At 43.4% G+C, this 26,624-nt stretch overlaps 2 protein-coding genes across 23 annotated transcripts in view; one reads left to right on the top strand and one right to left on the bottom strand.

Moving 5' to 3' along the window:
* Positions 1-3,490: 3,490 nt before the first annotated feature.
* SPACA9 (sperm acrosome associated 9) lies at positions 3,491-7,082 on the bottom strand. The gene is made up of 3 exons (XM_040083421.2): positions 6,974-7,082; positions 6,113-6,281; positions 3,491-5,290 (listed from the first exon to the last, which is right to left on the bottom strand). The coding sequence occupies exons 2-3, from the start codon at positions 6,260-6,262 to the stop codon at positions 5,084-5,086; spliced, it is 357 nt and encodes a 118-aa protein (XP_039939355.1). The 5' UTR covers positions 6,263-6,281; positions 6,974-7,082; the 3' UTR covers positions 3,491-5,083.
* Positions 7,083-7,288: 206 nt separating this feature from the next.
* The window catches only part of AK8 (adenylate kinase 8), a 73,719-nt gene continuing 54,383 nt past the window's right edge, over positions 7,289-26,624 (top strand). For 3 of the 22 annotated variants that reach the window (XM_058423136.1, XM_058423149.1, XM_058423146.1), the window contains exons 1-6: positions 9,724-9,738; positions 13,211-13,248; positions 13,432-13,631; positions 14,316-14,429; positions 19,839-19,907; positions 25,621-25,705. In XM_058423136.1, the coding sequence (XP_058279119.1) occupies positions 13,485-13,631; positions 14,316-14,429; positions 19,839-19,907; positions 25,621-25,705 (415 nt within the window). In that variant the 5' untranslated portion in view covers positions 9,724-9,738; positions 13,211-13,248; positions 13,432-13,484. Of the gene's footprint in view, positions 7,363-7,574; positions 7,842-7,886; positions 8,025-9,653; positions 9,739-13,210; positions 13,249-13,431; positions 13,632-14,315; positions 14,430-17,631; positions 18,103-19,366; positions 19,483-19,838; positions 19,908-25,620; positions 25,706-26,624 lie in introns of those variants that run through there. The other 19 variants (XM_058423147.1, XM_058423148.1, XM_040083588.2 and 16 more) reach the window with 19 other exon arrangements.

Genomic DNA, 26,624 nt, shown 5'->3' on the forward strand with positions numbered 1-26,624 from the left:
GGACACTTCCTCAGACCACGAGGAATTTAATTTTGGGGCCACTGTTTTAAGCTTAACCTGGTGAGGTAAGGTTGTTCTCTTGTTTTGCTTTTTTCCCAGACTGGAACTTTTCTCGCTGGTTCTGATCTTTCATTGGTTTTTATTTGTTCGTGTTTTTGGGGTTTTTTTTGGTGTGGTGTGTTTTTTTTTTTTTGTTGTGGTTTTTTTTTTGTTTTTGTTTTTGTTTCTCAAAATAAAGGAATATTTGAAAGATTGCTCAAAGCAGTTTAGCAATCCCTACAGGAGCCTCAGCATTGCAGTTAAGGACTGAGTATAATTCTTAAACATGAGCAACACAGGCAAGGGTTTAAGTTGTGCAAGTGACATATTGTGAACATACTTTGGCCAAGTAATGTTTATGGAGAATTTTATATAGAAAATACCATAAACATCAGCTTAGAGTTCAGAGACACAAAGTTTTTTGTGCCCCTGCCCTGGGATTAGTTCTATAGCATGGGGAGTAAAATGAAAACAAAGTGAATTTAACTTGCCCTTATAGAGAATTGGTTCAAAATAAGGCATCCTTTAAGCTTGGCATTGCAAAGCTGCACTTGCCAGCGTAAAAAAATCATTAGATAAAAATTACCCACGGAAGTGTATTACTGGGGAACGAAAAGAGAAAAATTAAGTGCCTTCCTTACTCACTAATGCCAAGCAGTACATTTGGTAGTTCATAACAGAGCTGATGATCTCACAGGAGACATTAGGGAAGGAAATACTTCAAATTCAGGAAATTAAAATATCTTTGCTGATTGATCCTGATTTGTTGGAACAACTTGGCTGCTGGTACAGTGGTGGATTTTAGAAGTGGTTACAAAATAGGAAATCACAGGAGTTGAGTTGCTTCATCCATTCCCACTCAGGAGCTCTGCAAAGGAAACCTGGTTTGCATTCCTGTGGGCTTTGCTTTCCAGACAAGACTCTTGCAAAGAACTGACTTACTGGTCGTCGTGATTTTGTTGTCTGTGGGCTTTACTTGGCTAAAGCCTTTTTTTCCTGAAGGTCTTTTCACTCCAGTTTTGGCCTGGCTCACCTTTCCTGCCTGCCAGACGCTTTTCCTGGTTTCTGCGAAGTTGCCTGTGCTCGCTGTGCTCGATGCTCGGCTGACTGAAAGCTCAAGCTGGTGCTGCACCACCCCCCGGGGAATTCAGGACTCCCCGGAAAGCCTCTCCTGCCTCGGGGTGTTGATGGTGTGGGGAGTGACAGCGAACAGCCGATGGCTCTTCTGAAATTACCGCTCTGGGGATGGGAGCGGGAGCGGGCGGCCCCACAGCTGCCCTGGGCTGTATCCCAGGGGTTGGGTGCCTGGAACCAGCGTTAAAAATGCTCTGTGGATTCAGGGTCGGGGACAGCGGGGTTGTTCGAAGTCGCTGGTGGGAGGTTTGGACTCTGCCATGAGGTGGCCGCTAGAGGCCCTGCCAAGCCCATCCCTTGGCTCCGCAGCTCCTCTGCGGTGCTGAGTGCGCTCTCTGCCTTGAGCCGTCCCTTCTGCTCCCCTCCAGAGCCCACCACCATTCCCGACTTCATCTCCCACCACCACTCCCGCTTCATCTTAGCTATGTCCTGTCCTCTCGGTGTGTGAGAGGCTGGAACCACATACTGAACACAGAGGATGTTTTTTCACAGAATTGTTTGGGTTGGAAGGGACCTTTAGAGCTCATCCAGTCCAGCCGCCTGCGGTGAGTGGGGGCACCTTCAACTGCATCAGGTTCCTCAGTTTGACAAAAAAGCTGGGTTTGACCCTTATTTCTGTGCTCCCCTTGATTCAGCTAATTCATACAGATGCCAGGGTTCTGCTGATATCATCTATTACCAGCCCATATCTCTATTTCAGCCTTTGAACAAAAAAGCAGCATTTACTTCTGGGACTAACTGACAGATCTGTAGGAAAGTCAGGCTGGTGCCCTGCCTGGTTTCTCGGTGTGTATCTTGCAATTTTATGCTCACCGAGGCTAAAGTAAAACTTTATTGCACTTTTGTGTTTGGCATTTACATCCTGTTTATGTAAATTCTTCAAACAGCTTGATTTGTAGTAGAGGAAAACAATTCTTGCTGTATCTTTTTGTCTTTTGAAGTGTCCATCCACTCTGGAAGAGGAGAACTTGTATGGAAATTAAGTAATTTGTCTGGATGTTTTTGTGAGACTTAACTTTGCAGTCTTCCAACAGATTCTGGTCTTGTCATTATCAAACCTCAGACTGCAAGTTTTATGCACTCATTTTTCTGCTTAGGTCTTAAAATTTTGGCTGTGTGACACATCCTGAAAGGACAAAGCTAGGCTAGAAATTATTACCAAGATTTTGGAACTGTTTCTTGTGTGCATGAATCTTACTATTAAAATTTGGGAAATTTTTTATGTGTATCACCTTGGTCAAGTGCAAAATGACAACAGCATTGGAGTTTTGAGCAGCAGTGGTGGGCTGGCTTTGGTAGGAGTGTTCTGACAAATCATTTATGCTGTGCTCATCCCTGGAAGCTGCAAGTGAGCTGGAGGATAATTTTGGTCTCCTCACAGCCTGTGTGTTCAAATTTAAACCAAAGGACAGGGCCAAGAAGATTGGAAATGAGATCTGGGGATAACATCTCTTGTGTCCCTAACACTTGTCATTGTTCAGTCCTCGCAGCTTGTCCTGAAAAGCTTTCCAAGACAGCAACTGTCACTGGACACTTGTCTGCACCGTGGAACACAACGGGGCAGCTGCCAAAACTTGCATTTTTCAGCCTGAAGCTGCCTCTGCAGCAGGGATCTCAAGTGAAGCCAGAGAGGGTGATGGTGATATTCCTCTGGCTGTGGCCCCAGTAGTGCCTGGGAGTCTCTCTGTGACCCTCTGTTACCATTCTGAGTTCACCAAGCTTTGGTTCAGTTGGATCAAATCTCCCTAAAAATAGGGCTCTGCTCCGAACTGCGTGGGTGCATTGCAGTGCAAGTGGATATGAGGAAAGGAAAAAAAGTGCAGAACAACGTGGGGTTATGTGAGGAATAAAACTACTCCTGAAAACACTTTCCATTTCTTCTGAGCTGTCATTCCTTCCTATGCCCTTTCCTCTGTATTAATTCTCCTTTCTGTTTTTAGCTGTTTGTTGCCAGAAACTGGTGATTTTAAGGAAAAACTTTTTCTCACAGCAAGCAGACTTGTGTGTAAGGGGATATTGTTCAGGAGTTTCTTCCAGCAGAAGAAACTTCCATTTGCCTGTGGGAGGGGAAAAGAGCAGTCAGACAGGGGGAGGACACTTGTTTAGGAAGGGCTGCAGGGTCTGACCACGTGCTGACCTCAAGATCCGTATTTTGAGCCCCAGGTCCATCATGGGCCTGTCCCTTAGGTGGGACATCTGGCCTAATGTAATGCTAACCTTGCCTTGAAACAGGGAAAGCACAGGCAGTTTAATCTGCAGTTTGAACAGGAACCATCTGAACATGATGCTCCCACCACATCCCCATGAATCACATGGACTGGAAATGGCTTTTATTTTGTAGAGGTTTGAGGAGCACAGGGTTGGTTTGTCCACGTTTGGCTATTGTCAGTACACACAAAATAAGGTCAAAATGAACTCTGCTCTCCTTTAAAGCTCCAGCTCTGAAGCAAAGGAGTCAAACAGGTGTGAGAGGAGATGTTCTGTGTGTGAGGAGCTGCAGGAGGCTGCAGCAGAGCACAGCTGAAGAACACTGGCCTCAGTAGCCAGTGGCAGGTAAGGGACACCTCCTTAGTGTCCTGTAAACCAAACTATTTCTTTGGAGGTGAGGGAATTTTAGAGACAAGTCTAAGTATCAAAGACTTGTCTGAATCCATAATGCCAGGCCCTGGCTGCTCTGCATCTCATCCTTCACACAGGCAGGTTCTTCACCCTGCTGGCTGTGGCAGGGAGGGCATGTTCTCAGAAAGAAGGCTGAGAAAATGCAAAATCCCATTTTAAATCACTTGTCCATGATTCATGTCTGAGAGATTGGCACCTGATGAGTGCTGACTGTTCCCTGCTCCCACTGCAGTGCTGGCCCCAGGCACCAGCTGTAGCTACAGCGACTTTGGGGAGATGAGGAGAGAGGAAACATCAGCAAGGGAGAGCAAATGCATCTGTCCCAGGCTGGCTGTGGGGCAACTCTTCAGAAAGTGCACTCAGGCTGGACCTCTAGTGTTCGTTTCACTGTATTTAATCATCCAGGCTGTTAAAGGTGGTGAACAGATGATGCAGGAGCTTTGATCCTTTAGTAGGGGTGTTTGCCTGGTGGCTTCCAGGGTGCTTTATTTTTCAAACGTGGGTCTTCATACCTGCACTGCTGGCATTTTCTTTCCTGTGATTTTACAGTATTTTTGCTACTAAGGGAGGCCTGAGCTGCCAAGTGCCCGGCAGGTGGAATTTGGTAAGTGGGTGTCTGCTGCTTGGAGACATGTCCATGACTCACATTAGGCAGGAAGTTCCTCTTACTGTAGGTTATCCACTCCCACATGTTGTCTATAACGATGGGGAGGAGGCTCACCACCCCTCCATAGCGGTGCCTCGCCTCTTCCAAGCTCAGGTAGTTCACAACCCTGTGGGGGTAGCTGTGGGACAGAGGGAAACAGTTGGCAGAGGAGTCCCAGCAGTGCAACCCTGGGAGCCACCCTCAGAACCCCCGTGGAAGAGCAGGATTGCACAGCCAGCCATTCCCAAAAACAGAAAAGCAGGGATAAGAATTGGACGTGGAGTCCTGGAAGTCTTGGAGAGGACATACAGACACTTGCCCTGCAGAAATGAGCTCTGTGCAGAGAAGCAGCAGGAGGAAGGAGCAGGAAACCTGCCTGAGCACTGCACGGACCTCAGGGCGCTCACCTGCCCTGCCGTGCACCAGCAAAAGGATGCACAAACAAACCAGCGCTCTTCCTGTGAATGGACACTGGCAGTGTTTTCCCAACAGCTGCAGCAGGAACCTGTGCAGCACCTCGTGGCCTGGCTGAAGGCAGGAAGGTGCCGTGACAGAGCTGGTGGAGAAGGCGGGTGGGAAGGAGCAGTGCCAGTCCCCCAGCACCGACAGTCCAATGCCAGGAGCTGAGCTGAGCTGAGCAGGCACCTACGTGGCTCGAATGGCAGCGAGGTCGTTGCTGTCGTTCAGGAGCACTTTGCACTTCTCCAAGAGGCCGTTGGTGACGCTGTCCCCAGGATGCACCGTTTCCATCTTCTGGCAGAGGCTGCGGAGGTCGTTGCAGATGGAGATGAACATGTTGAGGATGCGCCTGTCCGTGGAATTGTAGCAGTGGTGGTCCTTGTAGCACTGCACCTGCACGGGGGGAAACACAGAGGTCAGAGATGGTAAACTGCATTGAATTTGTGCCCCAAAGGTGCTCAAGGGTGGTGAGGAGAAGCTGTTTGCTCTTGTGGCTCTCAGGTGTGAGCACTATGAGATGTTTGTTTGTGGTTCCTCATGACTGGGGCAGGCTGGAGTGAGAGATCTGTCTATCAGCACACCGAGCCTGCCTCAGCCTTAGAGCTGTAGAGTGCCACAGGCAAACCCAGCTGTGCTGGCAGCACTGCAGGACACAGGCTGAGGGTGTGTGGGGCCTCGTGTCTGCTCCCTCTGCCCCTGCCACAGCTGCCTGGGCAGAGCAGGGGGGGAAGTGAGGGCAGCACCAAACTGGGAATGGTCTGGAGTGATGTGTTGGCATCGTGCATCCTCCGTGGGTCTTTATGTCACACATGGCTGCAAACTCAGCCCATTTAACCCCACCTGCCCTGGCTAACCTGTGAGACCAATGCTGTTAAGGATTACAGATTCCATGTGTGGCTGGGGAAGGAGGTTGGGTTCGATTGTTGTACCCTGTGTTTTTGGCTGTACCTCAGCAGGGTTAAACTAAACCACAAAGTTCTGCTCAGCCGGAAACACAGGGTACAAGAAAACAATCGAACCAAGCCTCCTTGTCAGATTCCTCCTGAGATAACGGAGGCCCGGCAGGTGCTTCTCTCCCCACATCCTCAGTCATCCACAAACGTTCCTGGAGAGTTCTTGTCCAGTAAAAACATCTCTTCATCCCTGTAACGGCCCAGGTGCACGCCAGCCCCGCGCTGTCCCTGCTCTCAGCACTTTGTGCTGAATCATTTGTACCTGCACGATGGATGACACAGGCCTGAACATGTCGTGGGCTTCCTCCCGGGTGCGTTCCAGCGCTCTGATAAACGAGAACTGCTGCTGCTGGAAGAGCTTGTAGTTCTGCTCGATCTTTGTTAGGCTCTCCACTACCTCGTTCATGTTCATGTTCACCTTACTTCTGGATCTGGGGGCAAAAAGGAGAGAAAAGGAGCTGCTTTATAGAAATTATGTAATTCTACGTCTCGCCTGAGCTGGAATTGTGGCGGTTAGTGGAAAACACATGGGATCTTTGGTTCCCAATAGATGCATTTGCAACCGTCGAGGATTGACCACCCCTGTTGAAAGAAGGGAGTTGCACAAGAAAACTTACAAAACAAACAAATAAACAAACAAAAAACACCACCCAAATTAGAAAGCAGGGAAAAGAGGAGATGTATTGTGTGGAAGCGCTGCAGTCCCCGAGCCCCAAGCAGTAAGGAGTCAGGCAGCTGGTGACGATGCTGCAAAGAGAGGCAGAGAACCCGGAGGGGAGCGCTGACAATCAGATGCCATAAACCCTGGCGGGTCTGTTGTAAAGATAATGCGGCGACGCATCAAGCGAGCGGCTGCGGCGGGGCCGGGGATTCTCCTGCGGCTGTAAAAGCGTCGCCGCAGCGGCTTCCGAACTCTCCCGTTAACCGGAGCCGGCCGGGCACCCCGCCCCTCCTCACGGGGCCGATTCGGACCCTGCGGAAAGATCAGAAAGCTCTCGGGGCAGACTCGCCCGCAGCTCCGGCCCCCCTGCCTCGCCCCCCAGGCCGTTCGTGCCGCCGGCACCCCGCGCTGCGGGCGGGTCTCGCCGCCGGCTCCAGCCCCGGCGAACCCTGCGGCTCCTACCGGCCGGGTGACGTGCGGCGGCGGTGTGGCAGCTCCCCGGGAGGGGCCGGGCTGGCCGGGATGATCGGGATGATCGGGATAACCGGGCGGACAGCGCTGACCGCGGGCCCTCGGCCCCGCCGTTGCCGCGGCAACCGCGCCGCCGTCTCCCTGGCAACCGTCGCGGTTCGATGACGTCTCCCCACCGCCCCTGCAGTGAAGGAGGCGGCGGGGGCGCCCCCTTGCGGAGCAAGGCCGTTCCCCGTCGCGCAGTGATTACGTCTCCCTAGCAACGCGTCCCGTCGCTAGGGGCGGCCATGGCGGAGGCGGACGCGGAGGACGCGGCCCGGCCGTGGCCGCCGCCCGCGGGCGCCTACGCGGAGGAGCGGGGGCTCTTCCAGCTCCTGCAGGTGAACGGGGAGCCCCCGCCAGCCCCTCCGCGCTGCGGGGTGGCCGAGCGGGGCCGGGGGAGGAGGGGATGGGCAGCGGTGCGGGCTCCTGTGGAAGCGGATGGGGGGGTGTCAGCGTGCGGGAAGCGGCCGTGGGTTCTCTCAGTTAATTATTTTAATTGGCAGTTGCTGCGGCTCATTTGGTTTGATTTGCGGATGAAAGTGGCAGCCTGTGGAGGAAAGGAGTCGGTGAAAGGCGAGGCAGGACGAGGAGGGGCGGAGGAAGGGTGGACGGTGATAAAGTGAGTGCGGGCAGAACGCGGTGAAGGTTTTGTCGGGGCTGTCGCTGCCTGCTGATCATCCCCTGGTTAAAACCCTTTTCCCTGCGCTCCCGTTGTGGCTGTTCGGGCCGGTGTCGAAAATAAAGTGAGAAAGGTTCCCTTGTGGCGTCGTTGTGATTTCAGTACGCGGCAAGTTGGTTTCCCTGCGTTAGGGAGAGGGTGGGTTTGTTCTCTAAGTTCGGGAAAAGCGCTTGTGTCATGCGTGGGGAGGTTTGTGTGAAGGACTAAATATCCTGGTGCTGTTCTCACCGGAGAACTTGCTGGAGAAGCTTCCCCTGCGTGCTGCTCTTAACTTTGTTAAAAAGTCATTTTCACTTCCTCAGAGCCCACTGAAATGTACACGTATGTTTATTTCTTTTCCTATTTCTTTTTCTTTTTATGCTATCATTTTTTTTCTCTGTTCATTACGATTATTGCTGCATAGTATTTCTGATTTTGGGGTTTTTTTTAATTATGTACTGTGTTTTGCAAACCACAAGGCACTGAATGCAGCTGCAGGGACTCGTATTACATAAAGTGCTTGTGGGATTTACTCGGGGTTGTGTTTTCGTACTTCGGTTGTGTTGGAGCAAAATAATGACACAAACACAGCTTGAAATTGTTGTACTAAAGCATTTGCAAAACACAAAATGTGAAAACTATGTGAGACCCAATGTATGAACCTCCCTCAGGGATTAATAGAACAACTCGTGTGAAATTAAACTGAGTTTAGCAGAATAGGATAAAATTAAGGGTTTGAGCAGGAAACAGTGCCAATCATTGTCAGCCTGAATGTTTTTGAATTGTAATAAACCCAGATTTTCTCAGGTTTGTTATTTATAAAGGTGCTGGTAAGTGTAGTGCAAAATCCAGATTGCTTAGTTTAAATAAATGCTGGAAAGTAATAACTTTTAAATGAACTTCCAATAAAAATACAAATTTCATCATTTATGTTCTGTGCTACCCAGACCTTGATGCATCCCAACTTGCAGAATCATCTACATATAAACAAAATTGAGTGTTTTAATTATTCTAATGAAGTGGATAAAGCAGAAAAGGAAAATAGACCACTCTAATAAAAGACAATCTCTTGGTGGGGATATAAAATTTTATGGACTAGATGGACTTTATGGAATTTACTTGCAAATATAAAAGTGTTATGACTACTTTTTAGAAATGTCTCTTCCAGCATGAGTGCTTCTGCAGAGAATTAGTTCTGTTTGATGATTATTATTCTGTTAGTTACAGAACTTGTGGCTGTGCTGAAATGTCTTACTAAGAAATGTATGGATTTCTCAGGGTTCTTTCTTCTGCCTATAAATCTCAAATCCTCCCTGAAACCAGTGCAAGATCCCCCCCGCTACGGGCGGGAGCTGAAACAAGGCCCTGTATAACCTCGAGGGTTTCACATGAAAATGGGCTCCAAAATAGACATTCAAGGCAAGGCTTTAAGGGTTTTTTGCTTCCCCTCCCTCCTCCCCATTCCTTTTCGTGCAGGAGGCAAGGCTGGTACAGGTGTGAGATGTGCTGTTTCTGTGGGTTGTGTTTGCCACAGCTCTTGCCTTTCTGCACTCCTCTGGGCTAGTCAGAAATCTGTGGGGATGTGCTGGAGCAGGATCATCTTACCCTGCAGAGACACAAGTTCAAGTTAACTCTGGTTTTCAAACTCCTTGTATGGTATTTTCTGTCAGTGCTTCCTCAACCATTTTTGACCCCAAGTTGCTCAAGCCAAACCTTTCTGGTGTCCATACATACCATAAATAAGCCAAAGCAAATGGATTGGGGATTTTTAACTGGCAGTTTTCTGACCATCTTCAGTTTTTCAGCATCTAAAACAGGTTCTGATGTCTCAATTTTGTCTGTGAAAGAAAATAAATAAGCATTTATAAGCCGTTTAGGAGCCTCATTGTAATGTTGCTGTAAAAATGCAAGCTATCCACAACTGCAGAGCTGTGTTAAATTTTCCTCTGACTTTGTCCCATTTATTTCCAGAACATGCTTGAAGAGCTATTAATTCACAAGCCAGATGATCCCATTGAGTTCATGATAAATCACTTAAAGCAAAACAACGATGATGGTGAGTGAAAATGGAGACACCAGAAACAGTTCAATTCCTGATTTGTGAGCAGCTGCTGGGAGCTGCGCTGCCGTTGGCGGGTGATGGATCAAACTTTCCAGGCTTAGTCTCGGGGAGGGGGGAAACAAAACAAACAAACAAAAAAATAAAATGGTGAGCATCTTGGAACAGTTATAGGCAAGATGCTCTTAATTTCTTCTTTTTTTTTTTTTGTGGGTAATCTAATAAGAAATGCGCTTTAACAGTTATAACAATGAAACCCTCTGAGGGAATAACAAAGAGTTCTGGTGTATCAATTATTAATGCCTTCTGTGCCCCATCTGAAATTTCCTGTTGTCTTTAAGCTCGCTAATTACTCCTTTTGTCAGGTGTAAATTTGGGCTCCTATTCTACCTGGGCTGGCAGATTCTCTGCTTTTTGATTAGTTTGTTACTCGCTGCTGTTAATGAGTTCCACAGCTCGGTGGCACCTCAGCTGAAGGAACAGTGAGTGTGTCTGCTCCTCCGTGTAACAAAACCTGGTAAATTGAACGGGAAGTCTGTATTCTGCACAATAAAAGCATGTACCCTCAATCAAATTATTTGATTTACAAACTGTTCACCCTTAGGCAGATTATATTTGGATATGCACAACTGAACTGTAATTTTTGTTCTGTGTGAGCTGTCAGGGAGAGCTGGTGTCATGGAGCTTTGATGTTTCTTTAAAACCAGAGTAAACCATTATGAAAGTTCTGCTGGCTGCAGCATCAATGAAATCATTATCACTGGAGGTGCTGTGAGCTCTTAGTGGTGCTGATCAGATGGATGTTGATTGAAATGCTGCTTAACTACGTTAAAGGAGAAAAAAAAAAAATCAAATCCTGCAAATTGTGCCCAGCCTTTTCTGGTGCAGGCAGCGTGAATAATCAATCTGGTTTGTGGAAAATGGAAAATATATGGAAGGGTTTCCTGCAGTTTGATAGAATGCTGATAAAATTTCTTCACGTTGGGCTAACATTTGTCCTGAAGCCCCACAGTATTATTTTAACAGAATTAGGCAGGTTTCCATCTCACGACTTTAGAGGATAAAGATAGAGCTACAGCAGTTGTTTGTCAAGGGGAAAATGCTATCTGCTTTTGGTCTGGAAAACCCTGTTAAGGAAGGAGAGGAACTCCAATTAAAATTAAAGCCTAAATGTTGTTTTAAGAATAAATTATATGGAAAATAATGTAACAGAAATGTGTAGCAGAGTTGATTTTACTTTTTGATCATGGCGGGAGGTGCTGACTATTTAGAAGAAAAAAAAACCCTTATTAGTGCCATAAGTAAAGTGATGAATTTTCATGATCTTGCCTTGCCTAGACAGTTTTAGCCCTAGAGAAAATTTCAAACAGAGATGCGTGGAAAAGAAGCACTGCATCTATCCCAGGTGTGAAGTTAGAAAACCTTTTTAATTGATAATAGGATCTAAAGTACTTTTAAAAATATAAACAAGTCTAATGGTGATTATAGCTTACAACTGCCTCGAAAATCTTGTAGGTCAAATGTGTGGCCAAGTGTTGTGCTGAGGGCTCTGTGCTATTGTTCTTTCATGTGTTCCTTCTAAAAACCTTCAAGGGCCAGATGAAGACTGATAATTCCTTTCCATTCAAAGATGCGAGTTTTCTACACGATATCTTGGTTTGTGCTAATGAAACAGGCTTTCAGGGGCTGAGTGGCATTTCTGTGAGTTCCTCCTTTGCACTCAAACCTCTGAAGGAATGTAAAAAAGTTCTGCAAGAATGCTCACTATGTACCCTGTGCTTCTCCTCTTTGACAAAGGATTTCTCTCACAAGTGAAGCAAATTTTGTTGTATTAATATTAATCATAGAATCTTTTGGATTTAAGTGGAACTCTGTGAGTCCAGCTGTTCTTTTGTGTTATTCCAGGATTCATTTTATTGTTGCTAAAAATCATTGACCAGTAAATCCCGTAACGTCTCATCAAGACTAAATACAGAATTAAATATGATTTGTTACTGAAGAAAAAGGCATTTCTCAGAATTTCCTGACTTCTTTTAGCTGCTGCTTTGGAAGCTGCAGTATTAAACAGTGACTATTTGTTGACTGGAGGGGTTAAACATTACACCCAGTGGTGTCCTGGTTGTGCCCCCGTGTCATATGTTTGGGGACAACGCTTTAGAGGAGTCCTACAAGTGTGCAAATGAGTAAATCAGTGAATTACACTGCCCCATCTGCTGCCAGCCACTAAGCAGAGAGAAAACCAGATTTAGTACAAAGTGAGCATTTACAGTAGCCCTGGGCAATATTAAAGCATGAGATGGTGTATATAATGGTATGTTTCGTTTTTTATCAAACGTTTGTCCAAGAAAGCTGTGTATTAAAGCTTCAATACCTAAGGGCTTTCTTGTGAATTTTAAATCATGCTCCTAGTTAAACCTCAAAAGGATCTGTGGATGGAAAGGTTTTTTGATTTTCTTTGAAGTGGTTTGAAGAAGTTGATTAGTGTTGGCACCCAAGCACTCTTTTATGACGCTGTTTATAAATAATTCCTAAGTACCGGGCTGGAGTTTCAAGGTGTTAGATTTAAAAAAAAACCCTAGGATTTAATCACATTACATTTGAAAGAAATTAGGTGATAAAAACAGCTGATGTATCCTTTTAAAGTATTTTTCTACATTGTGTACTAGTTCTGTTGCATTTGCAAGAACCAATAAGGGGGGAGTTGTTCTTAAACCTTCCAAGTCAGATAACTTTGTAAAGATGAATCTGTAATTTGGGTTTCATGTATGTTTAAAAATTGCACCTGCCCAATAACTGTTAAGTGCGTGGAAGGCCTCATGAAAATACATTTCACATCCTTGCCTGTCTGTTACCATCAGACACGATCTCCCTTGGTTATCAAGAGCTGAGGAGGTTTTTGGGTGAGTGGATCCCTCCTCTGCTCTGACCTGTGTTACTCCCAGAAAATACTAACCAGTCCCTCCTGCACGGACTCTGATTTGGGTAGGTTTTTTTGTTGGTTTTTGTTTTTGTTTTTCCCTGTGGTGTAGGGGAAGAAAACATCAAAGCTGTTAATATAAAATGACAGTTCAAGGGATTGCAGCCCAAGGTGTATTTATGGAAAAAGTTCCAAATACTTTCCTAAGAGCGACTCCATTTTCTCTTGTTTGTCTTGCCCCTAATTCATTCCCAGGGAAGCTCAGGGCAGTAATGCCTATTGTGTTGTGTGTGTGCATTGGATTAAGAATTCCTCAGAACTGGGATGCATTTTTTGCACCTTGCTCCCTCAGGGAAAAGGAGGGGGACATGCAGCAGAGAAACACAAGAAACAGAAATGAGGAAAATTACTTTAAATGGTGACTAGAAAAATTGAAGGCAGCTGTCAAAAAGCATAGTGTGGGAGTCCTTCATTTTGTAGTATCTAAATCTTCTCTGAACCCGGATGCAACCTATTTAGGTGAAACTATTTTCTCTTCACAAAATGTGTTAGTTCTGAATCAATGTTTCAGGAATAAAAGTCGAACTCAGGTAAGGAAATGTTTGTGTCTTATGGTTCACCCCCTAAACTCTCCGTGTGTTTAAATGGATTGAGATACACGTATCTCATCCATCTCTCCAAGTGGCACAGTTCGAGTGTTAATCTCATTGGCCATGGAGATTAAAGGAGGACCCAGCTGGCACTGATTTTCTGTTCCCCTTTTTTTTCCCCAGTGGAGCCCAATCCTGAAGTCTCCACTGAGGCAGCTTTCCAGCTGAAATAATTCATGGTGGCTACAGTGGTATTATGCAATACAAGAGTGGGAAACTGGTTGGGGTTTTTGCTGTTCTGCACCTTGACATTCGCATATCCTTGTTCCATAGCTCCAAGAATTTGTGTTCTTGGTCCACCTGCTTCTGGGAAAACTACAGTTGTGAGTACCTTGCCCTCAGTGTTGTAGCACTTCCCACTCACTTTCTTACTTTCTACTGAGCTCAGCATTTTGTGAGTTTTATTCTGGGAGAAGAGGTTTGAGATTTATCCAAGTGATAGATGAGTACAAGGCAAATTAAAGGGTGGCATTCCTGAGGGATGCACCTGAGGCTATATTACTACTAAATAGATATTTTCAAGTGAGGTCTGAGAACTCACTCAAGTAGTGAAACTACTGGAATGCAACAAAATTCTGCCTGCCTTGTTTTCCCAGCCTTTTGGCAGGACTAATTAGCCTGGGGGATGTAAGGTAATTACACATTTGTGGTATTCCCTTGCTGTGAATTGCCCCATTTTCATGGTCAGTTGTCTCATGTCCACTGGCACCTTAAATGCAAAAGTCAAAGCTGCATTTGAACCTCAGAATCAGCAGGTGATGCTGGTGAAGGCATGGCAGGAAGAATATTTCCTTCTTTAAATTCTGTTTCTGATGAAAAAGCCATTATTAAAAGCTAGATACTCTTGAACATCTTTATAAGAAACTACTTAAAGTTGCTTACCTACTTAAATGTATACTTAAATGTATGGCTAGGAAAGCTCTGTCTTTCTACAGCCTTCTGAAAAAAAGAAATTGCTTCATTTTCTTTCCAAATATTTCAACCTGTATTTTTTTTTCTCCCCTCAGGCAATGTGGCTTTGTAAACATTTCAATGCCATACGTGTCTCTCAGGAGACTTTGTTATTCAAGGAAGTATTAATGCAGACAGAGGAAGCAAAGGCATATAAAGAAAGAAACCAGGTGTGTAAGAGAATATAATAACAGTTGTTCTCATGTCACAGAACAGGAATTATGGGGCATTCCCATGATTTCCACTGCTGAGCTGAGCAGATGAGAGTAAAGACTCTCGTCTCTCTGTGCTGTACCTTGGTGTCAGGACACGGAACAGGGGCAGGTGAGGGAGAAAATGCAAAGAAATGGAGGTCTTGAAAATATTTACCTTGAAACAAGCAGCAGAACTGGGAGAAATCCAGGAGAGTACAATCCATCTTAAAGAATGGTTCATTCTATTATTAAACACAGTGTCTTCTATCTGGGCATGTTTGATAATCTCGATAAAATAAGCATTAATCTCTGAGGTCTCCTTTGGTACAAAATGCTCTGGAAAATATGTACACAAAGAACTTTTTTTGATCTGACAGTGCTACTTAGTTGTGCGTGCTTGATTTCTCTGTAGCATGACACAAATAACTTACTTGGTGCATTAACTCAAAAGGAAGATGACATTCCAGTCAGTTCCTGACAGCCCTGGAAGCTCTCAAGCTGAGGCAGGAGCAGCTGACTCAGATGGTTGAATTTTCCCCAGTTCTGTGTATCTGAGTTTCTCCAGTGAGATTTTTAAATCCGTTCATTGTGGGCATCCTAATTGATGTTCAAAGGAGTTGGTCCAAAGAATATTTTTTCCAGGTGTCATGTCTCCTAGGATTAGTTGATCAATAATGTAACTAATTGTCTTATTAATAAAAATCAGTGATTGGAAAAATATGTTGAAAGGTTATCTTGAATACAGAGAAGCATCTGATTGCTGCCTTTTTGGCTGATTCCTTTCTCCAATGTCAAGGCATTCCATGAGAAATAGAATGAAAGAAGTCTGGGTTTTTTGTGACATTCTCTAACAAGTCTACTAGTTTGAGTTTCTATTTTGTCCCTTATCACCCATTTTCATAAAAATTGAAGAAATTTCCTATCTGTGGGAATTCTACACCCCTGCTAAATCCAGTTGAGAACTGGAATTGGCCAACAGATTTTTACTAATTTACTGAGATGGCAGATGGTGTGATACACAGATTAGGGTTTTTTCCTTAGAAAATTAGGCTGAAATATTGTTTATCAAAATTGAATAAAATACTGGATTAGTGAATGAAGTTTGGAGATGCCTCAAGTAACACACTTCAAGATCTGAGAGGAAAGAGCTCATTGAACTCCCTGAACTCACTGGCAAAAATGTTTGCATTTGGCTGGGGTGATGCAGAAATATTCTTACTGAGAACATGTACTTTGAAATCTTAGTTCTGATTATTAAAGATTGTTTTGATAGGTTCATAAATTTATACTTGGAGGGGGAGAATTTAAAACAAAAATTCCCTTTGGTTTAATTACTGTAATTATTAACATATTTCAGACTATACAGATGCACTTTCAAGGGTGTCCTTTTGGGCTTATTTGATTTAAAAAGATGGATGGTGTGGAAGATGAAAGTCAAAAATGTCAAGGCTAATCAGGTAGTGAGGAGGGCCCACAGAGCAGAGGCTGCTGGTGGTTCAGCACTGTGCAGTTTGCATTTGAATTTGATTTTTTAGACCCTGGGAGGGGGTTTTCACAAAATAATTTTGTTATTTTACGTGAGTTTGTTTCTTCAAATGTAACTCCTAGAATTAGGAGGCAACTCCTGGGTTCCTCTAGGTTGGGATGTCTGTTCAGGAGCAGAGCAAGAGCTGTGTACACGAGTTTGGATAGAACCAGGGCGTTAAAAATGTAATAAATGGAGAAGCAGGAGCTAAGGCTGTGGTTTTGGATGTGGTGTGAAGATCATAAACACAATTTAATGTTGTTTCTCGCATCTAAAGCTACTGTGGCTGCATTGACCCCAGAGCCAGAGGTCAGGCAGTTGGAGGTCACTTGGCCACTGTCACTGGATCTGGGCAAATGCTGCAAAAAGCTCTGCAAATGTTTGTTCACATATTTTATTACCAAGCTTTCATCTCGTTAGTGTTCGCCCATTAAAGCATTTGGGTTTTCCTAGCACAGGAAGCCATGGAAGGCGTATTTAAAATCCATGATTACTCTCTGAAGCTCCATTTCTCAGGTTGGACAAGCAATCATTCACCCACACATACCTGGCCACTTACTAATGAGCACAGCTCAGGTAGTGAATTTTAAATATTGAGTGTTCAAAGCAAAATGTGATCATTTTGCTTGTAAAAATACTCCAAAAAGAAGTCCAATATTTTTGAATATTCAGTAAATCGAAGAACCACAAGCTACCAATAAATATTCCATGAACAGAAAAAGAAGCTACATTTTTGGATAAATCATTGCAAATTATTCCCTCATCTCTAGTTATTATAATGTGAAGAGGAAGCATCTTCAGGTTTTCCTATAGTGAAGTCTAATGATGAGCTATTGCATGTTTCACTTTTCCTGTTAACTGGATGAAATAAGAAGCTGAAACAACTGTGATAATTGTGGGTTTGTGGGATGGGTGTGCTCTTAATGCTACACTAAATTGCAGTTAAGGTGTTTGCATAATACTTAATAACTTAAAACTGCTCTGGAGTTGTCTCACATCCCTGTGCTTTTTAAAAAGAAATAAAATAGAAGAGAAAAAAAATCCAAGGCATCCTTAACTATGCATGGTCAGCATTCCAATCTGTTCCAGGGTAAGCCACTCTGAAGGAACAAAAGGAAACTATTCCAGTTTTGTGTATCCAAAAAAGACCAACCTTTCACATGTGTTTATCTGAACAAACTATATCTGAACATTTATGTTGCTCAGGATCCTAAAGTAAATTTCTTCAAACTTGATTGCTGTTCTCTCTGAGGTGCCAGCTTGGAGAAGCCAGAAGTTTTTAGCTGCAGCTGTTTTCAGAGCAAATATATCCAAAACTTCCAAGAAAAATGTTTACTGAGAAAGCTCCCCTACAAAAAAAGTGTGGGAATTTCATAAAAGGGGAAATGAAATATAAATCTGAGTAGACCAGGCATGGAAACTGAAGTATGATGTTCCTGAAATAACTGGAATATTTAAAATTAATTGTGAGTGGGTACAATTTTTCAGCAAATACGGAAAGAGTGATTAAAGCAGCATGGATAGGAAAGTGGTGTGAACGTGACCAAAATCCCACAGCAGTGTTTCCTTTACCTGTGCTGGGTGTTGGGACAGCTCTGTGGGTAAGGTGTGGTTTGGCTGTTATCAAATGTGTGTCACTGTCCATGATTGCAGATTTCTGGGAAGTGCAATTCCATCTACCAGGCTCACCGTATATTTACGTCTTTATGAGAGAGAAATTATAAATGGGTTACCTGATGTGTACCAGCTATCCTGATTTCCAGTGGAATAATGAGGCATTCTGCAAGCAGCCTATTGAAAATGGTTTTGTAGGCCACCGCTCAGTGGGAGGAAAACTGCCCGGGAAATGAGACTGGAATTGAGCCACAGCGAGCAGAAGGAGCTAAAACACTGAAACACCTGAACGTGTGTCCTTGATTGTTTCTGTGCAACAAACCCCGCTCCAAAGACTGGAGTGAGAATATCACTGCACGGAGAGAAGGGAGGATAAATTTGGTTTAAATTGGTTTGGCAAGGCTCAGCAGAGCAGCCCCCCAGCAGCGCGCAGCCTGTTTTGACATGACACATGAAAGGAGCAGCCGAGCCCTGGCCGTCCCTGGCAGCAGCGTGGTGCCCCTTTGGAAGGTGACAGGCTCCAGCAGCGAGGGGCTGCAGGAGGCTCTGACAAAGCACCCCGGGGACCTGCTGACTCTCAGCAAACACAGCAATTTCCTTCCCTCCTTCTCCTCTACCTGCTTGAGCGTGCTCTCCTGCACGGCTGATGTGAGGAGAGGCACTGAGAGCTGGGGACAAAAGAGAGAGACAAAAGCAAAGCCTGCCTGGCTGGCCCACCTGGGCTCTTCTGTGTGTTCGGGAGCACTTTCTCCTCCCTCCTTCAAAGTGCCTTCTGTGGGGCCATTTCCAGCACTCCTTGTGAAATTGTTTCATCATCTAATGAAGGCGATTTTATGAACTCTTCCCACATCATCAACCACATTTTTTCATTGTATGAATCGATGTTCAAAGGAGTTGCTCCAAAGAATGGTTTTTCCAGGCACTATGTGTCCCAGGATTAGGTGATCAGTAGTGTAATTAATTGGCTTATTAAAAAGATAATTGTCTAATTGTTAAAAATTAGTGGCAATTAGGTTGGAAAAAAATGTAGATTGGAAAAATATGTTGAAAGGTTATCTTGAATACAGAGAAGCATCTGATTCTTAACCTATCTACCTCTCCAAGGCTCTAGAAATACTCCTTTTTTATATTTATACCCTTTAAACTGATTAGGGAAAAGACAGTATATGGAACTAAAGGGACCAGAGAGTCAAACTCACATTGTTAAGTGAAAGATAATTTATTTTAATTGGGAGGTAGAGAATCTGCAGGTTGTTTTTTGTTTGGCTGGGTTTTTTTTTCTGAGTATTCATTTTACCATGAATGACAGAATGAATAAGACAAGGCATTTAGTGAAATGATTAATGGTGTTATGAGCTGCATGGACAGAAGTTTAGGCTTTGAGTTAAACTGTCTAACACAGAGTTTAACCAAGTTCAGCATAGAATGAAAGCCTAAATTGACAAGATAGTGAAGCAAATTCTTACTAGAAGGAAAGGGGAGTATTGTTGATTCCTTGTCAGGAAATCAAATGCAGTGGAGGAAATGTTGAGGGGTGCTAATCTGTATAGGAACTTTGTTCTTCTTCTGTCACATAGCAAGTACCTTCTTACAAAACACCTCTAGAGATGGACAAAGTAGCAGTCACAGAACTAAACGGCACTTTGAAAATATTGGCAGATGCAGTTTCCATCCATTTCACAGTCCAGAGTTTAAAAATGAACTAAGTTCAGCTATAAAATATATTTTAAATAAACCTTTTGGATGATGAGAGTTCCTTGAAGCTATGAAACTAACCTCCAGAAACTCAGACTCTTTGTGTTGTTTGCTCGGTGTCTGAGGTTCTGTTTGTGTCGCTGGGAGCTGGCAGGTCCCTGGCACTGAGCCCTCTGTCACCTGGAGCAGTGGAGGGTCAGTCCTTGTGGTTAAAAGGATGTTTTGTGGGTGTGATGTTCTCCTGGATCCCTTTGCAGGTCCGATGCGTGTGTCGGTGTGCAGAACTTGGCGCTGCTTCCATGTCAGTGTGCAAACCCCCCATGGATATTCATGCTCTGTGCTCAGCTTCCCTTTAACACTGATTTCTGTGCCCTTATTAACTCTTTGTCATCAACTCATGTTAACGACCCGGAACTCGCACGGAATTATTTATTTCTTTATTTCCAAGAAGACATCTCACTTCACCTTTAACCACAACGTGCCTGCGTGGTAAAAATTCCTTTTGAACTCAATTGTGAATATTCAGCCCTTTTTTTTTTTTTTTTCTTTAGAAAATTCCCAACGCGCTTTGGGCCAATCTGATCCAGGAGCGTCTGTCAAACGTGGACTGCATCAAACAAGTAAGAATTGCTCCTCAGAGGGCCGGTGGATAAGCACTTACACAACTCTTAGCATTCCAAGTCCTGAGCAGAGCAGGGAATGGGGGCAAATCATCGGGGCTCCCGAGCCCGGTTGGTTTCTTGAACATCAGCGGAGGGAGTTTGGAGCTTTATTAAGAGGATAAAGGGGAGGATGAGAGTATGCATATGCTAATCTTGCCGCACGGAGATGATCAAAGGCTGAACAAGCAGAGCTTTGTTGATTGCCTGGGGCAACCGGCAGAGATGGAGTGGACAAAACAGATAAACAGAAAATAGATGGAAATCAATATTGTTAGGGTTTTGGCTCTTTTTGGAAAAGGGTCTTAACATTTCTTATTTCAGTTTTATTTATTTCTCGTTGCGTCTCTTTTTTTTTTTTCTTCCTGTGTTAGGCAACACTGCTCTTGAATATATTGTCTTCTGGGGAATAATTAATATGTTCAGTCTTAGATTACACAAAGAGGCAACTGAATGGGTTTAGTTATGTTCAAATCTGTGCGATCCATTGTTTTTTGCTCCATGTTTCATCATCTGGGAGACTGAAACAATTTTTTTTTTTTTTGATGCTTAGAAAGAAAAACTAAAGGGATTTGCAGAAATCCTAAATTGTATCAACTTTTCTTCATAAAATACTGCAGACATTTCCTCTATAACCTATTAATGTAGAATTTGCAAAGTAGAATTAAACTTTTGTATTGCTATTCACCGTGCTTGAATTATATGGGTCTGTCTGGTTTTCCTTGAAGCTCTTTTTAGCTGAGCTATTTTACTTAATTTTAACTCATTATAGTTACTTAGCACTCCAGATATAATCTGGTAGGACTTAATGTATTTTTTTATCTTTAATAAATCCACACAGGACCTAGGCTCTTCTGTTGGCAGGAGAACCTGTTTAAAACCACATGTGGTGTACTTGTTCATCTTTGTGGTATTTTTAGCTCTTTTTCTAACAAGAGCTCTAAAACCTCTCAAAAATGCTCATTTTTTTCACATAGGTCTCTTTCCCTGATTAAAAGAGCAGATGTTTTCAACAGCTACTTTTCCCAATGTTTGTTAAAGTGAGTTTTCCTGTCGGTGTACAAGCAAAATCCATCGCTCTCTACAGGCTGCCTCCACCTTATTTTTCCTTGTGATTTCTATAATTGTTGGCCTGGCTTTAGTTCTCCTGTCAATAATGAGAGAAAGATCTCTCAGTGAGTTATTTTAAGTATTAGGTCATGTATGAGTAAGGTGACAAGGTGGTTAAAATGCCAACAGCTGCACAGAGTCCTGCCTGCATTTTATGTTCCTGTTGTTATCACCAGCAGCACTGAATCAGTGCTGGGTGTCTTAACAGAACCAGGGGGCAAAAAAAACCTTTATGAAGCTTCTCTGACATTCAGCAAGAATGGATTGGATGTTATCAATCTAGCTGAGGTTTTAGGAGAAACACAATTTGTTTTTCAAAGGTGTGACGGTTGTTGAAAATCTTTACGTTAATAGATAGACACACACAAAGTGACCACAAATTGTTTCCTCCTTTGAAAGGGGATCTGTGCATTTTAAGTGTAATATTTTCCATGTGTAACTCAAAATAGAATTAATGCTATAGGGTTTTTACATCGCTGACCAGATTTATGCCATTTCTTTCGAAACATGAGTCAGCATGTTTTCACTGAAAATGTTCATGGATTAAGAGCAGCATGTTGGACCACAGTACCACCAGCTGTTTGTTTTATTTCTCCTTGTGGTGTCATTGGCTTGGCATTAATTGTACAGCTTTCATCCCACTGACAGTAGGAATACAGGATTTTTTGTGCCGTTGTTTTGACACTCACAGGTTTATAGATGTCACTGGCATTCTCTAAGGAGAACGTTTTTATTGATCAACGGCTCTGCTGAGGCCCTGTGTTATGTGCTCCTCCAACACGAGCGTAGTCAGGGCTGCGAGGGTTCAGGTGGGGAGGTCTTGCAGCACACACAGGAAACTTACTGCAAACATTGTGTTCCAGCCTGGCACTTGTGAGGCTGATTTTTCAGAGAGAATTTTCATCTTGCAGGGTTAGCACAGCTTGGCTGCAGCCCCTCTGACTGCTGGGCTTGTGGAGGGAATCCATGGAGCTGGAGAAAGCCAGTGGGGAGAGGTTGCTCAGGATGTGTTTGAGAGAGCTGAGCCACCTCCCTGAGGATTTAGGATCTTTAGAAACTGAGCTTAGGCCAGTGATTCACAGGAGAGGCAGAATGACTTGAGATTGGTGGTTTTGTGTGGCTGCCCTTGGAAGGGAAGGCGAAGAGAGCAATGCTTTTACCTTGATTGCTTCTGTTTGCTTTTACCTTGATGGATTGCTTCTGTTTGTTTGGTAGCTAAAGGTCATCGTGTTTGCCTCAGTGAAACTCCACGGGAAGAAAGTGACGGTACAGAGGTTTATCCAGGGAGAGATCTGCCCATTCACCACATTTTCTGTTTTCTGAGAAGAATGGAACTTTTTAAAATGTCTTTGCACCTTACTCAACTGACAGAACTAATGCGGGGAAATTTGGCAAGATTTGAGCTTTTTCCATCATCCATGCTGCTCATGTTGATGGAGTGCAAGAGCTGAGTTTTCAGTATTTCTACTGCACTCCTCAGCATGCTCTGAAAATCTCCAGAATTTTAGATCCATACTGGCAAAGCTACTACTGATATTATTTTTTGTATGTATGTTATTTTCTGACCCCTTTCTTTATTTGGGAGCGAAAAACATGTAATACTTACTCAAAACCGCTGAATAATAATGTGGAAAAACTGTGGTGATTACTTGTTTTCCTAAAAACAGCTGTATTCATGACCTTTATGCTCCTAGCAGAGATTTTTTTTTTTCTCATATGCCACATAATTCAGCATTGTTTCTTTCTGCTGTTTCTTTTTCTTTATTCAAAGGGAGTGTCAATTTCGGATTTGGTAATTAAAAAAAAAAAAAAAAATGGAGGATGTACAGGTCAAATAACAGGAGGGAACTTGAATACCCAAGTCATTATTAATGTGGTGGAAAGTGTGAAAGTCTGTAGGTTTGGTATCACAGCTGAGAGAACTGCCACCGAGGTGGGGAGATTTCCATTTGGGAATGACCTTGAACATTTCCTTTCCTCCAGATTCCTGAAGTCTGGAGAGGAAAGTGATGGCTTTGAAAGCGCTTCCTTGCTGCTGATTTTTCAGGAGCAGCTCACCTGGCATTAAGGCAGCAGCAGCAGAATCTCTGTTTGCAGGGTTCATGTGGGAAAGGTGGGACGTTCCCAGCTGGAAGAGAAGGAGCAGTGACCACAGAGCACAGGCACCATGGAATTTCTCACTTTTAGCCTTTGTTCAGCCCTTGGTGTGATAAGGTGCAATCCATGCTTGGATAGAAGGTTACTGCTATCAAGAACCAAAAATAGACAGCTCCTTAAAGAAACAAATTTACCATGTGACGTTGCTAATTACACTTTAATGACAGTCAGGAGGGCAAAAAAAGACCAGTGTTTGCATACAGCACGATAGGCATATTGTAAGTCAGGTCTTGCTCTGCTGTGTCTTGCTTCCTCTTGCTCCGTTCCCAAGCCACACTCCCTTTTCACTCTTTTTTTTTCCCTTTTTTTTTTATTTTATCTGTGACATCTGCTTGGAGCTTGTCCCTCCTGTGATACCACACTACTTGCAGCTGTTCAGACCTCCAGCTCCGAGCTGTGCATGGGGTGCCCTGAGCATACGGCCTTTTTGATGTGTGATAAAACAGAACCGAGCCACTGGGGGTATGGAGAGGGAAGGCAGCAGAATATCAATAAACCTGTTCTGAACAAAGCTGCAGCTCTGTGCTGGAATAGACATTTCACTGAAGTGTCAAGTAGATGGATAATATATTCTAATTAGGGACTGACTGATGCCCTGCAACTCAGAGACCTTTGGAAATCAGCTCCAAAATGCTCGCTGGTTTTGTACCGTGTGTTGATTTTGCATTGGTTTGATGCCTTAAAATATATTTTCTGCGGGAAGCTATTTATTGAGCTTTGTTTTCTTAAACAGACAAAACTTTTCGCTATAAAATTGCTTATTGACAGTTTTAAGGACCTTTGAAATTTGTATGTGAACCTCTTGAAGTTTGCTGTGGGCTGTTAAAAGTATGGATTGTGGATTTTTGTAGTATTGTGTTTACTGCCTGTTGCACGTTATGTGATTTGAGCCATAAGCTGTAGAGACTTCAGGTTTTGTGGGGTGGTTGTTTATTTTTCCTTTTTTTTTTTTGGTTATATTTCTAAAAACTTTGTACTCAGAGTGGAGAAAACAAGCCAGATTTGTAGTCTGTGTAAATTGCCAGCAATTTGTTTGCCTTGGACCTCAGATGCCGTTTTTCCCTAGAAGATCTGGGCCTGTGTGTATGTGTATATAAATTTTTTTTTTTTTTTTTTTTTTCCCTGTACACAGTATATTCCAAACTAGTGCTGAAGTTCCCGGCATAGCACTACAAACACTGTGCAGCTTTGCCTTCTGCAAGTCCCCAGGGATAAATTGATTTCTCAGCACCTGTGTGACCTTAGCCAGTGGTTCATTCTAATTTGGCAGAGCAAACACTGGGAGTGGCAAAAATGGTTTGCAGTTACTTGAGTCTTGTATTTTCTACATCTGTCAGCGGGATGACATGTTCCTGAAACCAGGCTAATTAAGGAATTTTAAATAGTCTGCTCTATTTTCTTGTGTAATTGGAATGGCCCATTCCCTCCCGCAGAAGTCCTGGAGAGAGATTTCCCTGAAATACTTGGAGAACCTTTGGACCCCACACTGACAGAGCACCAGATTTATATGGGAGATGATAATGATTGCCAGCTAATGCAATATTAAAATATCTCCTTTATTTCAGCACGAAGATGGCTCCCAGATTTACGGCGGTATCACAAAGTTATTTTGAGGGATGGGATATAACAGCAAGGACTTGTGTGCTCAGGCAACTAACAGATAAATTAGGGAGAGTTCAGAAGATTCAGGCTTGAGCCTGGGAAGTGGATTAGATTTCAAATACTGCATCAGACAAAAGCTGAGTGAGGCTGCAGCTCTCTGATGGTATTTCACAGATCTGTAAATGTTTTTTTAAAGATGCTCAATCCAACACTTAGCTGGCTATAACAAGGACTTAAGGGAGCAAAAGGCTCTTTTTTCTTTTTTCTTTCTTTTGCTCTGTTGCTTCATTAGCTCTGGGAACACTGGTTCCATTACTGTGAGTTTTCCTGTATAATTTAGGAAAATAATGAAAGCATGCATATTTTCCTCAGTATTCTTGTCATTAAATCTGTCTTTAGATTTGTTTAGCTCCTTTTTTATATATATATATACACACAATGTGGGCTGGTATCCTTCTGAATATTTCAAAACCGTAGAAATTGTTTTGGGTTGTTTTTATTCGAGATAGAAGTTGGTTTGTTTTTATTTTTAAGATTGAAACATGGGACCAAAAAAAAAAAAAAAAAATCATTGCTACAATCCATAAGCTCCCATTGCTGTGTGGCAGTGGAACCAGTGCAGGCATTTCACAAAAATATCAGTGCTCCATGTTTGCTTTCTCCTCTCACAAGCATCCCTGAGAAATGCTGTGCTGTGGAGGGATCAGAATGAGGTAATTTTTGTGTAAATAGCAGTGAGATTTAGTATGAATTTTGTGGGTTTTTTCTCTTCCAGGATCAATAACTGCTTCATGTTTTTGTTCAGCAGGGATGGATTTTGGAAGGCTTCCCTGAAAATCAGGAGCAGGCATGGATGCTGCAATCATCTGGCGTTTTTCCTCGGCATGTTGGTAAGCAGTACAAGGTTTGTGTGTGATTGCATCCAGGAGGAAAGACTAGAAGGGTTTGTCCCAAAAAATCCTCAATAAATTCAATACCAATGCTGGAGACAGAGTCACCAGACAGCAGAATATTTCAGTAGGGTTGAAAGCCTGAGGTAATAACCTGGGAGACTTTAAGCCCTGTCTTTCCCACCCTTTTCTCCTTCCACGTCAGAGCTCTGTAAATCCCAGACCCTACACCAAGTGTTTTTGAGCAGCTACAAGTAGCTTTGCTCCTGACTTCCGTCTCTAAAAATCAGCTTTTATCCTCAGACTAAACCAGATCCTCATGTACTAAACACGATTTTATGCTTCTGTTGAATTAGGGAATGTAAATTTCACCAAGTGGAGTGGAAACATGATGATTTTAAGCTTGACCTTTCAGAGTGGGGGTGGATTCTGGCTGGTTTTGGGTGGAATGTTTTAGACCTTGGCAGCTGCCCTTGCCATACAGGAGAAGCCATTTGTCCCAAATTATAGTTAAAGGACCTACTCAGAATATAAAAAAAATGCTGCAATTGTGTGGAATGCGGTGTGAAAAGATAAATGCAGAGCTTGCCAGTGCACAGTGAACAGAATTTATCCAACTTGATGAATTGTCACTTTGGATTTGATTTGGATGATATTCAACTGTTAATGAAGAACTCAGAATCACTGCAGTAGAGTTAGGCAAAAATGTTTAATGTCTAGTACTTGCATGTATTTTTAATATACCTAATAACATCTGAAGTTGAGTTTTGCTCACAATTATATCTGTGCCACCAAGACCCGAATGAGAATCTTAAAGCTCGGTCTGTCTAGTTAATCAAAAAGAAGATTGAGAGGAGATGAGATTTACGGTGTGTGAGTACCTTAATAGGGAGAAAAGTGCCTGAAAAAGCCATTTAAC

Source organism: Hirundo rustica, chromosome 20 (genome assembly GCF_015227805.2).
Source record: "Hirundo rustica isolate bHirRus1 chromosome 20, bHirRus1.pri.v3, whole genome shotgun sequence".
NCBI classification, from domain to species: domain Eukaryota; kingdom Metazoa; phylum Chordata; class Aves; order Passeriformes; family Hirundinidae; genus Hirundo; species Hirundo rustica.

Bases quoted from the DNA above. Each gene is read 5' to 3' on its own strand.
- SPACA9 (XM_040083421.2), bottom strand. From the start codon at position 6,262: ATGAACATGAACGAGGTAGTGGAGAGCCTAACAAAGATCGAGCAGAAC. The intron at 5,291-6,112 runs GTACAAATGATT...CCCCCCGTGCAG, and splicing joins CTGTGTCATCCATCGTGCAG to GTGCAGTGCTACAAGGACCA.